Source organism: Enoplosus armatus, chromosome 17, assembly GCF_043641665.1.
Source record: "Enoplosus armatus isolate fEnoArm2 chromosome 17, fEnoArm2.hap1, whole genome shotgun sequence".
NCBI classification, from domain to species: domain Eukaryota; kingdom Metazoa; phylum Chordata; class Actinopteri; order Centrarchiformes; family Enoplosidae; genus Enoplosus; species Enoplosus armatus.
Window position 1 is genome coordinate 8,583,733 of NC_092196.1, and position 17,713 is coordinate 8,601,445.

The following is a 17,713-nucleotide window of genomic DNA, read 5'->3' on the forward strand; positions in this document are numbered from 1 at the left end:
ATATTAATATTTAGTCCGGTTTGTGCGTGGTTAACCACAGGTAGCTTTACGTCTTTGTTCAGGATATAAACCTGAGGCATGCAGGGAAGGAGGGGCGGAGGTGATGACCGACGGCCAGTGGCAACAAAGAACGGGACAAAGCAGAAGGAGAGGAAGTTTAAACGTTTAACTTTATTTGCAGAAGCTCATCTGCTTTTAACCAGAAAACACGGTGAAACTGTGGCGCAAACAGGATGGATGACCTCTGCGAAACACAGGAGACTGTGAAGATGGTGTCCTCGGACAGTGCGTACGGGTCATCTGCGGTGGACACGGACACTGAGGACGGACAGACGCCCACAGCCAGCACCGTCCCTTATAATGAAGACCTGACGCATAAGGTGATCACTTAGCTCTGTTTACATTATTCAAATGATGTCTTTGCAAAGTCAAGAAAAGTATTTATCTACCTATCTTCACCTGTGAATAGCTGGATAGAAAATTAAATAATATATAAACCCACAATTTATTTGATTTTTTTTGTATTACAGACATTTTTATTTCAAAATGCTCTTTTCCAAAAGCCCCCCCGCCCCATGACTTTTATTTCAAATTTTATTTCTTAATGACTTTTTATTTAATAATGTCACTTTTCATGACAGCGGTGTTATCACACTCACTCGCCCTTTAGCTCCTGTTAACTTACTTGTACTTACTTACTACATAATTACTTTGTTTACTTATTACTTATTTAATATTGAACACTTTGGGGCTCCATAGCAAACAACTGGTGCCCAACCTTTTTGGCTTGTGTCCCGTCCTCAAAGCAAATTGCAAATGTTGTTTGCCTGTGAGTCCTGAGCTTTTCAAAATGTTTCATTTAAATATTTTAAGGGTCTCAAAAGCTCCGTGCTGTGAACCCCTGCAGTAAACCACCAATGATCACTAAGCAATTTATTAGGTACACTTGCACAATCTAATGCAATCCAATATAACATCTCTGTAATAAATCCTACACACCAATGAATCTGCTCCAGGTTTTACAGCCTCGAGAATCAGCACCGAGTTGAATCAACAGCGACACAAACACTGATCACTGTGAGCTTCACAAACATAGGATTTAATGAAGGGCTGTTTTTTTTTTAGATTGTATTAGTTGTGTTTTTCAATTTAAAATGAGCTTTACTTACTGCTGTTATCTTTACTTCACATCGTTTAGCTGGAGAGAGTACATCATTGGTATTCATGACTAAAATCTTGTTAATCCTCTTTGTATGATCACATGCAGCAAATCAATAGCCAACTTCCTCATGTAGATGCACAAATCCACTTGTGCGCGCACACACACACACACACACACACACACACACACACACACACACACACACACACACACACAGATGTATCGTATCTAACAGTGTCGAGCTGGTGAGAGCTCAGGTTTTCTAGGTTATTATCATGGTACTGGGTTAAAATAACTTCTGCATATAGACGGTACATTCATTGTTTAATGGTCAGAGAAACAAATGTTTAGCTTTGTTGACACTGCAGCTATTTTGATGGTTTGATCCTCAGTACTTCAACTGTTCAGCATTGGTGGAATAAGTGGGCTAGTGCATTGTGTGTGAGCCCAGAACAATCTCCTGTTTGCTCAGTGATCATATATCTGGTTGTATTTGTTGTTTTGCCGAGTCACAGCCTGCCAGAAACTACGCAGCATACCAGATACAGATGGCTTCACTCTTTGCAGGCTAAAATGGGCCAATCGGCCCTCAGTTCTTTAAATACCCTATAAACTTTTCAGTACTCTTAAAAAATGTGTGACAAGAAGCTGCCTCAATGATAAACTAGAAAATAATCAGACATTTGTTTGAGAATACACTGTAATATACACAAGTGTATGACACAGAATCATCAACCAACCTGCTGATATTTAAAGACAAACCTGGCTTTTACTTAACTGACAAATTGTTTGAGATGAATTTTGATTTTTAAAGAAAAGGCACAGAAATCTGTGTGTTCGTGTGTGTGGACGTGACATAAAAGAAACATCTGACTAAGAGCCTGTTTTGTGCACAAAATGTACATTTGGCAAGGTTTACTTTTCGAGAAGAAGTACCAGAAATGTTAAATACATGTTATATAAGTGAACGCTGCTGTGTGATGAGTTATCTCCTGGCCTACCGGGGAGTGTAGATACTTATGATAAGTGAGTTAAATTACCACCCACTGGATTCCTTGTACATTTACATATACGAGAGTCTTGGGTTTCCACTCAGCAGTTTCATGGTAACTATCTCATTAGGAGACATCTCTGGGGCTCGCTCTTGATGAACCCAAACAACTCTGAGCAATCTCGTGTTGCCATGGAGACGGATTCAGCATCCCCGCTATAGCACCCTTGCCACAGTAAACCCCCACCTCCATCCTCACGCCGCACACACGCGTTCAGCTCCCATGTGCTTCCTGGAGATAAACACTTACTGCTGCTCTTTTTCTCCAACAGCGTTTGCCCTGAGAACGTTTACACGCCAACATCAACATTTGATGAGGGTGGCATGAAATAGTAATATGTTGATTTCACACTGGCCAGCTAAACACTGCACAACTTCCCCTTCACACAATGACTCATCCACACAGCTGCTTGCCTCTGGTCTGCTTCGCTTGTACTTGAGGGCCAATTTGTGCTTGTACCCACTCACACTGTGGAGGAATGGGAACATCTCTCACACTGCCTGTTATTCAAAAATCAAACGGCAGCTTTGTTTGAAAATGTCACTGTCTATTTGCTGGATTTTTGAAGCTTTTTTTCAGTGTATGCAGCATAAAAATGGTGGCTTTACTCAGCATTTTAGAGGGCTTCATCTTCAAAGAGTGCTCTGCAAACACACACCCACTTGAAAGAACCAGATTTTCATCCTGTGGATCTGCTCAAACTGTCACGACGTGATGTTTTTAAGCAAAGTCGAATGTGCAGAACTTGTGGATGTCAGTGATTAAAGTGAACGTAATGCTGTAAGGCTGCGCCGCATGTGGGCTCTTTGAGACTGCAGATAAGAGGCAGGCAGCGAGGCTGCCCTGCTGGAGGAGGATAGGGGGAGGATGAGGAGGAGGGGGGTGATAAATGTCAACAGGCTGGACGCACCAGCAGCCCTCAATGAGTCAATAACCTTGGCGACAAGGCAGATTGATGCCCACGTCCAGTGCTGCGGTGTCCCTGTTGGGGTGACGCATGACCCTCGGCCATGAGAACCGATGGTTATCACACCAGCATTGACTGTTGGTTTTTATTTGTGTGTGTGTGAGGTTTGATCTGTGTCTGGTGAACAGAGGTGGAAGAAGTACTCTTTCTTTACTGACGGAAAAGTAGCACTAAAACTAAAACTACATTATCTCATAGATGCACTGATGCATCAATGTGTAAGTAGCATTTTACTGTTTCATTAGTCGGGATGCTAATTTTAATTAGTTTATATACTGGGGTCACAAGTAAATCTGAGGGGTCGTGAGATGATTAAAAGAAGTGAAAACAAGGTTCTGCTACATACATTTGTATTTATTTTGTAAACTCTTCTCTAATTTATCATAATATAATAAATATAATTTCACCTCTTTGGGCCCTCAACAGTTATTTAAATGAAAATAAATCTTGGTGGAACTGCCAACAACTCATTGACATCTAAAGCAAGACACTGCTTTTTAGTTTCATCTTTAACAATGGATTGTATTTCATAAGCTTATTACATGTTTTTTAATCTTAACATGAAATGTAACTAAAGCTGTTTAAATAAACGTAGTGTAGTAAAAAGCACAATATTTCTCTGTGAAATGGAGAGGAGCAGACGCATAAAGTGGCATAAAATGGAAATACTTGTGTTACTGAGTTACTCACCTCCACTGCTGGTGAATAAGTGACCTGTGTAAAAAAGGGAAGGAGAGAGAGAGATGGTTGTTCTTAGTGTTCCCCTTCGAGGTGCAAGAACAAGGGCAGAACTTCAGCCTAACATGTGAGCAGCCGTCTCTGATACAGTAACACAGTTTCAGGCCCAAACACACACACACACACACACACACACACACACACACACAGTCCTCCTGGAGGCATTAAGCCAACCTCCAGCCGTCACATTGCATCACAGAACACGGGGCTGTGCGCTGAGCAACAGATGAACATGTACAGTAACCTACACTATGAGCCCACGCAGTGCGCTGGCCTCGGGCGGCAGCAGTGGAGCCTGATGTTTCATCTCTCTGTGACTCCCTCTGCAGACGATCCTCGTGGGAGACAGCGGAGTGGGCAAGACCTCCCTACTGGTTCAGTACGACCAGGGCAAGTTCATCCCGGGGTCCTTCACTGCCACCGTCGGCATTGGCTTCACAGTGAGTCCACACTTCCTGCCCTCCACGCACCCACTCCCACCCTATATTTGTTTTGCACCCACTTCCCTCTCTTGCTCACCCCTCATACTTTCCTCCTCCTCTCCTCCCTGTTCTGAGAGGGCCGTGTCACTGCGACAGGCTGTTTGTGCTGAAGTGGAGACATGACAGCGAAGCAAATCTTCTCTGTTTCTCTGCCGCTTTGTGTGTCAGTGAGCATGAATCGGTGGCGCTCTCCAGAGTGGGATGTCGCATCTTCTCGCTGCATTCATTACGCTCCTCAACACCCTGTGTGTGCATTATTGCGGTTAATGATGCCACTGCTATGATTAAATTGCTGCGAAGAGAGCACTGCTAATGAGAGGCATGGCGGCAGGCTGTTTGCTGCTGGATGTTTGTAACAAAGCTGTTTTAAACAAGAGAGATTTTATGCTTTGTGACATGTGAGGGAGGGGGTTTACTCTGCAAAGATGAAAGATGTATGGCTCATTTAGTGTATGCTTCTTCCGCTGTGGCAGTGGTTGCTGTGTGTCACTGCCATTAGAGCAGCATAGAGGAGGCAGGAAACTGTGAGAAAGTATAAAATTGGCTTTGCCATTTCGCATTAGCATGAGTCTGCGGTAGCGTATGATTCAAAGGTTCAAAAAGCAAAGACAAATATGCTGCATGTGTCTACTGGATTTAAAGTCAAGGGTGAGACAGCGCCTGCAAATATACTAATGTGCTTCCTTTAATGCACACAAGGTGAAAATGTTTCCAGTGTTTATCCTGTTAGTGCCAGAGAGCAAACACATGACCTTTCAATTACTAACCGGCGTCCTCCAGGCCGTCCTGCCTGAAATGATCTTCTCTTCACTGCTTTAATAGAAGCGAGCATAAATAATAAAAGCAGTGAGTTCCAGGACAATAGGCAGGAACATACAGTATATATGAGATCTTCAGAATGAAATCAGTCAACCATTCAGTCAGCTCCATCTACAAATGACTGTTGTATCATTATGTTGATGTCAGAGGGGTGACATGTGGCCTGCAGCTGCTCGTGACTCACAGCCATGAGTTCATATGTTTAAACAAGAGATTACATGTCGTGTTATATAACATAAGTGATCTCTGGCCGTGTGTGCCGTCAGTCCTGTCGCCACAGAAGAAGAAGAAGAAGAGGAGGAGGAGGAGGAGGAGGAGTGGAGTGGAGGCAGGCGCGCCTCCTCTTGACTTGAACACTGGGGGGAGACAAAGACTGCAGGAACAGATTCATTTTCAGACTTGAGTGGGAACTCGGGTCTCAGTGAAACCCTCCTGGACACGTATGACATGCTTATTAAACGAAAGGGATTGGGGATATTTATAGGATCGCGGGTTCTTGACGAGGGCAGGCTTGGATAATTGTTTATTTGTTTGTCTGCTGTGGAGAGGGGTCGTTAAAGATAAACAATGGGTTGATGAAGAAGCTGCACAAATAACAAAGGATGGGCACTACGTTATGTTGATATAACATGTTCTTTGTCCGCATTTTAAGAGATATTCTGAAAGGAAACATGTTTTTTTTTTTGTTTTTTTAAAGGTTTCTGGAGAATGATTGCGCGCCCTTTTACGCACACGTCCCTCTTGAAGACCAGTTTATCTGTCATGATGTGAACATTCACGTTACACCTATAATTGAACAAACAGGTCATAGTTCAGCCTCCATCCTCTGCGGCTCTTGGCTCTGACCCTCTCACTGATCGAGAACCACCTGTGGCGGATGAGTCAGCCAGCCAGCAGCTTGCTTGGGGACGCTGTCAGCCCGAAAGACGAGACTGTGATGCTTCACAGTGTTGTTGGAGCTGTCGGCGTCCTCACATATACTCAGTTAATCATCTGCCCACGCCAGGATGCAGCGCTCCGCTCCGCGAAACCAGAGAAATGTTTCCGCCTGTTTGTCATCGCCGCTTTCTTGACTGGTGCGCGTAGCCGCCGCCGCCGGACTCTTTTTCAAGTTTTGATCGTCGCTTCCGTCTTTTTTTTTTGACAGTGCGATATTTAAGGTGTGATTTTTTTCCTCGAGACGCGCCCGGTGATCACTCTGTGGCCACACGCAGTAATGCTGGGGCTGCTGCTGCTGCTGCTGCTGCTGGAGGCTGGCGGAGACCGGGACTGAGATCTCACCAGACACCGTGTTGCGCGTCTTTCTTGGACACATCTCGGAGACATTAACTGTGGTTCGGCTTCTCTGCAGCCTCTGCGCTCCTCTTCTTGGCGTTGCGATGTCCACAAGGAAGACATCGTTGACGGACAAGCAGGCTAAAAACGGAACGTCCAAATATGTGTTGGAGAGATGCGCGTCTATTAACGAGTATTATGATATTGCCTTCAAGGTGTGTATTTCCGTCTTGTCATGTGCTTTTGTTGTTTCTTGTCTTTCTCTGTGGTGCTGCTGGTGGACCAGGTGTCTACATGTACTGTAGGTTTGACACAGAGACATCTGGTGTGTTCCTGCTGCAAACAACATGAATACTGACTCCTCACATCTGGAGAATCTAAGTGAAAACCATTAACTATGACTTGACTAGTCTGGCTTCCTGCAGTCTCCCTTGTTAAACAGGCCATGTTCACTGTTTGCACACAGATGACAGAGCAGACACCAAGTCATCGACTTGATGCTCCCATTTGCATTACTAAGAAGTCCCTCTGAGCCTGTAAATCTCTCGAGGTGGCTTTGTCCGCCCTTTCTGGTATGCAGATATTTGCTGAGGGTGTACTTGTTGCTCCTTACAAATCCTCCCATTAAATATTTATGAAAGCGGCACTGGCACACCTGCAAGTGTTTCACAAAGAGCCACAGACAAAGGGAAAAGTTAAATTGAAGTTTAATTGCATTGCTATCTTGTACACGGTGTATTCATGCAGCTATGACTCACAACAACATGCATGGTTTAAATCACATGCTGCAGGACGGGTTGTATAATTGCACATCCTGTTGTTGGGATTATTATCGATTGGTTTTGTAGAGGGACGCAAGCTGGAAAATGATGACAGGAACTGGCTCAAACATCTTGAATCTCCTCTCCAGAGAGTCACATGTTGGTGGCAGCTCAGTCAACAGAGGATCACAACACCGTCTGTGCTTGTTCGTGCCGACACATTAACTTTCCAAAATAAGACATAGCACAATAACATCATGATCCCAGTTGTGAAACATTCGTCCTCCCTCAATTGCAAAATAATTTATGCAACACAGCTTTCATTTCCTCCTCAGGGGGATTGTACTACATGTATAGGCTGTCAGTAACCTGTTGTCCCTCTTCTCTGGTGGTGGGTTTGGCTCTAGGTGATGCTGCTGGGAGACTCCTCCGTGGGGAAGACGTGCGTCTTGGTGCGCTTTAAAGATGGGGCATTTCTGGGAGGCAACTTTATAGCCACCGTTGGAATAGACTTTAGGGTGAGAGTGATGCTGCTGAACAGTCCGACACTCACACGATTCACTCATTCATTATTTCTGTGAGCCATTAAAGGTTTGGTCATGTGTGTTCTTCTTGTTACTTGTATGGGGAAGTATTTTGCATCTGAAAAAACTAACAAACAACCTAATGGTGTTTACAAAGTGACAAGGGATCCACTTGTTGTGCCATCGGCCCAATTATCACCTTATTTTTTCAGCGCAGAACACTTCATCATTCTGCAGCGATAGCACCAAATGTACAAATCCTCTCGCCAATCAGTCAAGTTCACAGACCACTTGTGCTGCGAGGCGCTGGGGATGGCTTCATAAATGTCTCGGCAGATGCCTGCCCACGTTCCCCGTCTCCTGGAGAGATTGGCTGCAGCTCAACTCGGTCCTGGAGGAGTTCACACAGTGCTGACAGATGAGCTCCTACATACACCTCACGCACACACACACACAGAAAACAAACGACTGTCGCTGTATTTGGAGCAGATTTCTACTGTATAGCTTCCTCTACTGGGATGAACATGAAAATAGGCTGTTTGGAGCGAGTGGCCTGTGCCCCCCCCCCCCCCCCTCTTAACCTCCTGTTTCCCTCCAATCAAGACAAAACACTCATGCTAATGGAAAGTCAAGTAGGGGTGATTTGAGGAGGAAATGGTGTTGCATTAGCCAGAGTGATGTATTGTCTTCTCTGGATGGCAGTGTAGACATTAGGGAGCATAATGGCTGTCAAACAGAAAGAGCTATATGGACGTCGTCTATTCACAAGCATGAACATTTCATCTGCAAGAGCAACAAGTACTGCGGACGGTATCCATTCATAAACTGCCCTAAAAGGGGAACTGACACCGGTTCACATGATGGATTCAGTGTCACACTATTCATTCAGAAGAATGGCTGTTAATGTAAGCAATTACCTTTTGTTTTCCTGCTTGTGTCGGTGAAAAGGGGCAAAGCAGCTTAGAAACAGAGTCATGTGACAGGAGCTGTCAATATGCTGAGGTTGTCCTCTGTGCATGGATAGGCAGGCAAAGCAGGCTGTTGTGGCAGCTTGTAACATGGCCGGTCTATTTTCGGCGTGCTTCCTTGTAGCAGTTACTCAGCATGCAGGCTCGTCTCACGTCATAATTGGGGGAAAAAATGGAAACCCATGGCAACTAATGCAGGGGTTGAACCATGTCCATTCTGCCAAGGCAGAGGATTCAGCAGGTGGCGGCTTAAGCTGCCAGTGACAGCTTTGCACACATCGCAGAGGTTTCTTTTGTTACCATGTAGCTCTTTCTGCATTTCTTTGGGTGCATGTGAGTGTTTTTGTGTGTTCGCAGGAAAGGCAGGGACTGTTTGTGATGACCTGTCACTGATATGGAGTTATGAAGTGATTGAGGAAGTGCTGCTCAACATTTGCAAGTCACACTTCCTTCATCTCTCTTTGGTGGTTTTTGCTGTGCAGGGTTGCGATACGGTTGTGACCTGGATTGTGGCTGCAGCAGGTCATGGTAACAAAAGAAACTCACAAAATACCGTTTTTGATATTGCATGTTGGGGCATGCATGTTAAAATACTGCGTGTTTCCTTAACCTTTATTTCCACTTCACTCTGGATTTTTTTTTTGTGCTAGTTTTACCCTTTCAACACATTCACGAGTCACAACATTTGGTCTTTTTTAGCTGGGGTGCCTGAACTATTTTAGGCTGATCTTTTCTCTAGTCTACAGGAAATCAGAGGGCACCCCCACGGGGCTGCAGGAAATTAACGGGGGAGTCAGTTGTTATGCTGCCAGTTGTCTTTCTCACTGTTGTGTAATTAAGTCTAATCCCAGGACCTTGTTGTTGTGTGGGTGTTGCAAATTACTTTCTCTGCCAGCATTCAAAGCCACTTTTAGTTGCCTTGTTTCTTTTACCACATGCTGAGCCTCTGAGCTTTTTTTAGTCCGCCACGATGTTCGTCATTCATTTGTGTGCCGTTTTCACAGCACTCCAGCCTCTAAAGCATATGGTGGATTGTCAGTTTCTCACGGCCCTTCTCATTTCTACAGAATAAAGTGGTGGATGTCGACAACCTGAAAGTCAAACTCCAGGTGAGAACGTGGACCTTTTCTCCAGACTAAAGATAGTGTTAACATTTCAACTCACCATATGACAAATCATCGCATCCACCTAGCAGCTATTGACCTATCGACCTGAACTCCTCTGGTAGATTATGTAGAATCAAAAATAATCTGAAAAGTAATTTAATAGTTGACCCTAATAGGCTTTACACTCACTTGACTTTCATTGTCTCTGATATTGTGGTAGTATGAGGGACTGTGCCAGCAGGAAGCTGTAAATCTCAGGCACGCACCGTCTATCAGCATAACCTGTTCCTTCAACACTGAGTGGGAGGTGCCAAAATTAGATTCCTCAGCTACCTCGAGTAAATCCTTAACGTATTGTAACATGATACAATCCTGTGATTAATTGCAAAATAGACTCTACCAGCATGAGTCCTTACTACAGAGACAGAGAGCAGGAGCTAACTACAGAAAGTGGAAGTTGAGAGAAAAGGGTTTAAAGTTTTCAGACCTGTTCTTTCAGCTTTCCATCTACCTTTTGTCAACAATTACTCATGTAATAATTTATTAATTTACAACTTAATACATTTAAATATGTGATTTATAATAACCAAATTGTGAACTCCACTAGAGTCAAAAGCTGAGATAGTTACTCTGCTAAACTGGCCTTTTTTTTTTTATCTTTTAGCATGACTAATTTTATTTTTATTTTTATTCCCTATCACAGGATTTATGTACTTCTTTTTAAATGTATAATAAAAAACTAAATTACCAAGATGTTAGTTTGTCAAAATTGATGTATTTCAATTACAGGAAATGGCTAGAAGTAAAAAATAAACTGTGGCTATCTCATCAGCAAGCTTTAACGCTAATGCTAACTAAAGCTAGGCTAGTTAGCCTAGATCTTTTAGCATGACTAGTTTAGCTGTTTGTGATCTAGCTGTGACCAGATTTAACGTCTACCCTATTTATGTGGCATAACACACTAATTTGCTAACATGTTGGTTCACTATAATTTATTTATTTAATTTTCAGGAAACGACTAGAAGGTACAAAAGTGAATTTAGCTTTAGCTGTGGCTAACTCATCTCACATGCCTGAACTAACTAGATCTTCTCTTAACTAAATGTTGACTAAATGCACAGTTACTGCATTGTAGCTGTGTAGGGCGGTATAATGACACGTTTCTGCTTTAGTCGTTGGCTGTGGAGGATGTGCGGCGAGGATTGTTCAGGATGTTCAGTTTTCCCACGTTTGCCGCTGTGTAATTATGTGGTTTGTTGCGCAGATCTGGGATACAGCCGGCCAAGAGAGATTCCGCAGCGTAACGCACGCCTACTACAGAGATGCCCAGGGTAACCTTTGCTTTTTATACTTCACTTCCTCATGCTCTGTGTGTGGGAAGGGGCAGTGTAGGTAAGGGAGCAACCTGGCTGAGATATGTACTTTTTATTAGTGTGCATAGAAAGTGTGTGTAGGCGTTGATGTGTGTGTTACATAAGACAGTGTGCAGATAACAATAAAGATGCAACCAAACTGCTCTTCTGTTTCCTTTTACAGCATTACTTCTGCTATATGATATCACCAGCAAGCAGTCATTTGACCACATCAGGGTAAGACAGTCTCAAATTACTTTTCCCTCCCACTTTGTCTCTTTCTCTCTTCATTTTCACTTCCTAAACCCTCTCAAGCTGAACGCTTCACTCTGTCTATTTACATGCAAAGTACTATGAGGGCCTCCAACATTTTCTCACAGCCCTCTTTGGAAATGACATGATGCTATCATTTGCTTCGCTACACAGTTCTCAGTTTCAGTAATGAAAAGCAATAAAAGTGTTCAAGGATAAGAGTGACTCGGTCTCGCCATGATTGATTGGCCGATGGTAATAATATACAGCTGAGGAGGAAAAGGGAAAATGCAGTCTTAAGTGGTGGTATTTGTTTTGTTTATAGGCCAATCTCTCTTATCCTCTCCTTCTGTATGTGTCTGTCTTTTGTACTTTTTAAAAGGCCTGGCTGACTGAAATACACGAGTATGCCCAGAAGGATGTGGTCATCATGTTGCTCGGCAACAAGGTGAGCAAAGCTTCCTTTTTGCGTTACGTAAAAAGATCAGGAGGATAACTGGTCCCTTTGCACAATTTTAACACACTCTTATCACACTGAGACAGGCACGTGAACGCTTAAAAGCCAGAAAATGCCTCTGCTGTGTGGCGCATGCATGAATGCGACGCTTATTTTAACATCTACCAGTGAAACGCAGTCTTAATCGCGTTTGTGTGTTTTCATTGATTTATGTTTTTTAATATGCACACATAAAGAATTTCCCTTCAAGTCCATAACACATTCATTTCTTACCCATCACCCGATGTTATTTGATCAATTATGATGGGGAAGGATACATTCAAAACGTGCTAATCACTTGCTTCAAGCTTCCCTTGCATGAAACCATTTCCTCCACAATGCTGCTGGTGACGAAAAGAGAAATTTTCATGTCTCATTGCAAACTAGCAGTCATTGCTAATATGTCTACAAGCTCCCTCTGGTGGCGCAGAAAGGACTCGCCCTTCTCCAGGGTCACAGATGTCACAGATGTCACACAGCAGCAGCAGCTCAGATCATTTGCTGTGAGAGCAGCAGGTCTGGCGGCCTCAGTCTGTGGGAGTGCTGCTCTTCTGCCAGAGGTGGAGTTTCTTGACATCTCATCAGTCTGAAGGAGCTCTGGCTCTGGGCTGCCAGATAGAGAGGACATGCGGTGCATCACTGTCGCTAATGGCATGGTGAATCTGTGACCCTTCACCTCCGCTATGATGACTTGTTTTCTCTTCCCCGCTGCTGTCTTACAGTCAGACATGGCTGCAGAGAGGGTCGTGAAGATGGAGGACGGAGAGAAGCTGGCGAAGGTAAAGTATGATGGGTCAGTGTGGTCACATTCTCTACAGCAGACACTCCATTTGCTCTTCTAATGTTTTTTCCATCTTAGGAATACGGTGTACCATTTATGGAGACCAGTGCGAAGACAGGAGTCAATGTGGAGCTGGCCTTTCTCGCTATAGCAAAGTAAGTCTTAAAGCTGCACTAATCAATATCTTTATATTAGCAATGGATGCAATGACTGTGTGAGATGTAAAAGGAGTCTACAGAGCATTTCTTTTAGCTCTTTGTTTTGCCCATTAATCCATTATGTACACTACCTGCCCAGCACAGCAGACAGTCAAAGTTAGCCACTAGCTGCTGCTGCTGCTTAACATAGCGGAGCATTAGCTGCCAAAGACACAGATATTTCACTCAGGAGTTAAACAGAGCTAAAGGAGAGTGAATTTTGGACTTACATTCATCAGGTGGCCACAAACATGACTCCAAATTTGGCGCCTTATTCCAGTTAAGTGTGGAAGAACTTGACTGGCCTGCACCTCAATCCCATCCAGCACCTTTGGGATGAGCTGGAGCGCTGGCCTTATCGCCCAACATCAGTGCTCAACCTTACTATCATGCTCTCGTGGCTGAACGGGAGCACGTCCCTGCAGCCAGGTTGTGAAGGTGGAAAGCCTTTTTAGAAGAGTGGAGGCTGTTATGGCAGTGGTGGCGATATTTTATTTTTGAATGCATACAAAAAAATTAATTTGTTCATTTCTAGTTACCCATCCCACAACACACTGCATGAAGTATTCTTTTTAAAATGTCGCAAGTTAAATATGGTTTTGTTTGTGTTTTGGTTACAAAATGCTGGAAAGAAGCTACAGGTGGAAAGTCTGCAGAGTAGACCTCTCTCTGCACCCCAACACCCACCTAAATTACACAAAGAATAAAGAAAATTAACAGCAAAAAGAGACAGAGGAGCTAAACAAATACACTTGGGGATAATACAGAAAAGTTATTTCTACTTTTCTCATCTAAAGTGATCCCCAAACAGATGTTTTTTTACGCTTCAAAAGCTACACCTTCTTTTAAATAGTCCTCTGCAGTGAGAAAATTAATCTTTCTACAAACTGTACTGAAAAAGTTCACCTTTCTGTGCTTGAAGTAGACAGGCCAAAACAAACCTAACAGAAATTCATTTTTCGTTCAGTTTGGGGTCATGCCTCTGGAGTAATAAACACTGAGTTTCCACATAAAGGGTTTGCGTTTTAATACAGCAGAGACTTTACCCTCTCTTCTCCTCTGGGTTTCAGTGTTTTCATACTTTTCTTTGACTCTGCATCGATGCTCACAAGCCTCCCTCTGATTCCTGCAACTAATACACTCTAATGGTTTTCAGCTAATTTGTTGTTTTGTTCCTGTTGACTCGTTATAATGGGATTGTGCATGTTTGAGGCTCCCTGTGGATCTCAAACATTAACTGTGTCTGTTTTTGACTGACTCCTCTGTGTGCACACACCTTTTTTATTAAATGGCAGGAAATATGAAAAGGATTGTTCTTTAGTCTAAAAATGACTGTTTGCACAGCGTGTTCCCAGAGCTGTGGAAGAAAATCATGTCTGTGATTTGCTGCCTTCATGTGACGGGTATTTTGGTATTTTAAGTGCAAGTTAGATTAAATGATTCATGCCAGAGGCATTCTGATTAAATCTCAGTGCAGAGGGATCTTTCTCTCCCTCACTCGCTCTTTTTTATTTCTTCTTTTCTCATTTTCTTGATTTGCTCTCAGTGTCTGTGCTGCATCCCACACATCCACCCCCTCCGTGTCTAACTTCCTGCGTCTCTCTCTCCATCAGGGAGCTGAAGCACAGAGCGACACAGCAGCCGAATGAGCCCAAGTTCCAGATACACGACTACGTTGAGTCTCAGAAGCACAAGTCTGGCTGCTGTGGCCTCATGTAGCTGATCCTGATCACCAGGCAGAGAGAGACACAGAGGGGGGGTAAAAATGTCTGCTCTCTTAACGAAAGCCAATCCCAGCACCAGACCTGAGAAGCGGACGTCCTCGTCTTCTCCACTGAGCTTTTAACTGAATGGAAGTGAATCTGGATTGGCCGCCATCCCTTATCTGAAATGTGAATTTTAATCTCTTTTTATGTCATGCGTAGAAATGTTTGTGGTCTTTGTGGTGACAGTTGTATCAAACTACAAGTCGGGAGTTACAATCTGAAATGCTATATCCATCTGCAGGGACAAAAAGAGAACATTTGTTTTACTCTGCACAGCTGCAAACTAAATTTATTTTTTTTTTTATTTGCACTTAAAGGGTGACTACACCCTCAAATTCAGCTTGAGCCCTCCCTCCCAGCATGTTTAGAAAAAGCAACAGAAGAGCAAGGGAGCAACCACTGGAAGAGGTGTGACCTCATGCCTCTCCTCTTGGCGTGTGTGTCTGTGGGGGAGTGTCAGCAGCCGTAGCCATGCTGCTTATCGCGGTTAACTGTTTGTCAGCCCTAAATATCTCAGTAAACTCTGAATATAGTGCAGTTATCAACGGGCCCGTGTGTTGTGTTTACTGCCACTACAGAAAAACAAATGCCATTAATGTACTGCGTTGTATTTTGGCTAACGCTAGCAGCGGCTTTATGTGAGAGGCAGAAAGAGGGACAGCGGTCAGCCAGTGTTCTGCTTTTTATACTTGGGGTCAACATACGTAGTAGACCCCGGAGTCCTGCCTGTCTCATCACAGTTAGGGAGAATAAACTTTCAAACTCACCTGTATTAACATCATATGCCAACAAGAATCTGTGATTATGTGTATGGTGCATACAAACTAATTTAGTGTGTAGTTTAATTAAGGCAGGACCCTTCTTGACCTCATGTTTGTAATGAAACAGTTTTGCTGTAACCTTAAATGTCGCTGTTTAACTTTAACACTGACAGCGGCATGCGACGTAAAGCGAAAGTTCGGCCCTATTCTCAGAACTGACGCCTTTTTTCATCCCAGTGGAGTTTGCAGGCCTGACTCTCAAGAAAATGACAGTTTTATATGAACAATCAATACGACTGTTGTTATGTGGATATAGCATTTTTGCCATGAAGCTCTTAGTTTGTTTTACCAGGCTGTGAACTGAATCCATCTTTGGCCTTACAGTCTCCATCATTACTCTTTGATAATTCAGCGTGTTTGAGAAGTGGACTTCAGTCTCACAGTCAGATTGTAGCTAAAATGATCCCGTCTGTTCACATCTGTACTGCTGTTAGATAGAATAAAGCCAACGTTTTGAGGGCGCTCGCCCACTGTGTGTCCGTCTGTACATTTAATTCAGGGCCAGTGAAACTTACATTGCATTCAAAGTACTGTACATGTAACTGTGCAGGAGGATCATCCCACTGTTGCACCAGGCTACATTCAAGAGATTATTATCATTGTTTCCTTTCTTTTTCTTAGCGTTCCCTCAGCATGCTGTTTGCCTTTTACCACTCACACACAGAGATGCACACAGCACTCCCAAACATTGTTGTGTCTCCTTGAAACGATGGATGTTGTTGTCTAGGCTGTACCGAAGCTGTATTTGTTCACGCACCGCATCTTTGTACAATGTTCATTATGAATGTTTGCTTGTGGAACTTGCTTGATGTCACATTTGTCCCTCCTCTGAGGCGTCACGGTGATCACAAAGTGCCATGAAAAAGTGCTTTGTTATCATATTATATATAAAAAAGGTATATTTTGTAATGTATGTGGTGTTGTTTTATTGAAGTTAGTCTTGTCCGTGTGTCCGTGTGTGTGTGTGTGTGTGTGTGTGTGTGTTTGGAGGAGAGGGGTGGGAGTCCCTGAAGAGTGACAGGATGTGTTGAGGTTAATGAGCCACTGTGTGGCAGCAGCTACCCTGTTTGTTCTCGAGTATGTCGCACTAGAAAATAGTGTTTTATCAATTAGGTCGAGCGCATGTGGTGATGCTGTACTGAGTCTATTGGTTATAGAGGTTCGCTGTTTATGAAACGTTGCTCAACATCTGTATCATGACGCTTTTGTTAATGCTGTGATGTCATTGAGGTCGTATCAGTGCGTCAGGTGAAGTTAGTGGACATTATATGCATGGAGCACATTTATGGTTCACTGTACTGAGCTATACACCTGAATGCACTGCCTCTCCCATTCACATCTGAGTCACACTGTGGACACATTAAGGAGCCGTGTGCGCTTTCTACCCTTTACTGTGAAAACTTCTCATGAACTAAACTGACTATAAACATACTGCAGTCATCAGCGCTGATGCTCCGCTCGCTTTAAGCTTCCAGGTTGCAGAGTGCAGAGAGATCCTGTCTCTGTCCTCCTGTCAGGTCTGGAAGCTGTCTCGGCTGAAAAGTCGAATCCTCCCTGAGGTTTCAGCTCAGTAGCTTCCTGCTGGGCTCTATTTGTACAGTCGTGTCACTCATATCTCTGAATGGCCAGAGGGGCTCCAAAAGACTGAAGGGTTTCAAAATGATGCTGGTCATTATTGTTGTATTAATCTCTATAGGGTTCTGCCGGATTTGTGTATATTGATCATTAGAATTTAATCTAATCTCATATCAGAAGTCTCAACTAAATCTCATTTGATTATTGGGAAAAAAATTTAATTGGGGAAAAAAACAGCTCATTTCTGGCAGCCAGAACTCAGACATCTCCTTATAATAACAGTTGTATATTCTTATATATATGTATATTTAAAACATTACATCAATGGGAGGAATTCTGTTTTATGGCAAATTATACGCCACAGGGGAAATTATATACATCAAATGCTTTTAAGTGGGATAAGGTCACGACATGATCACTAGAATATGATTACAGTGCGTCTGATATGACAGACGTAATGCAATTTACGTCCCTCTGGCCAAATATACAGCTACACAGATATTAATAGATGGATGGATGGATGCTTAATTTTTCACTATAAATCCTGCCAGTCAGCAGCACTGAACAGCAGGATTTATAGAGAAAATATATGATAGAAAATGAGTGTAAAAAATGACAG

General features: G+C 43.3%; 1 protein-coding gene across 2 annotated transcripts; it reads left to right on the plus strand.

Annotated features, from left to right (window-relative positions):
* Positions 1-233: 233 nt before the first annotated feature.
* LOC139299792 (ras-related protein Rab-37) lies at positions 234-16,428 on the plus strand. 2 transcript variants are annotated; one of them, XM_070922693.1, is made up of 10 exons: positions 234-380; positions 4,249-4,359; positions 7,664-7,774; positions 9,816-9,857; positions 11,119-11,185; positions 11,391-11,443; positions 11,841-11,906; positions 12,677-12,733; positions 12,814-12,890; positions 14,546-16,428. In XM_070922693.1, the coding sequence occupies exons 1-10, from the start codon at positions 234-236 to the stop codon at positions 14,649-14,651; spliced, it is 837 nt and encodes a 278-aa protein (XP_070778794.1). In that variant the 3' UTR covers positions 14,652-16,428. The 2 variants fall into 2 exon arrangements, with proteins under 2 accessions (XP_070778794.1, XP_070778795.1); XM_070922694.1 differs by lacking the exons at positions 234-380; positions 4,249-4,359 and adding an exon at positions 6,425-6,710.
* Positions 16,429-17,713: the final 1,285 nt, after the last annotated feature.

What these genes read in the sequence shown, in the direction of transcription:
- LOC139299792 (XM_070922693.1), top strand. Translation starts at nt 234, where the DNA reads ATGGATGACCTCTGCGAAACACAGGAGACTGTGAAGATGGTGTCCTCG. An exon ending in ATGAAGACCTGACGCATAAG is followed by an intron (nt 381 to 4,248) that starts GTGATCACTTAG and finishes CTCCCTCTGCAG; the next exon opens with ACGATCCTCGTGGGAGACAG. An exon ending in ACGGAGAGAAGCTGGCGAAG is followed by an intron (nt 12,734 to 12,813) that starts GTAAAGTATGAT and finishes TTTCCATCTTAG; the next exon opens with GAATACGGTGTACCATTTAT.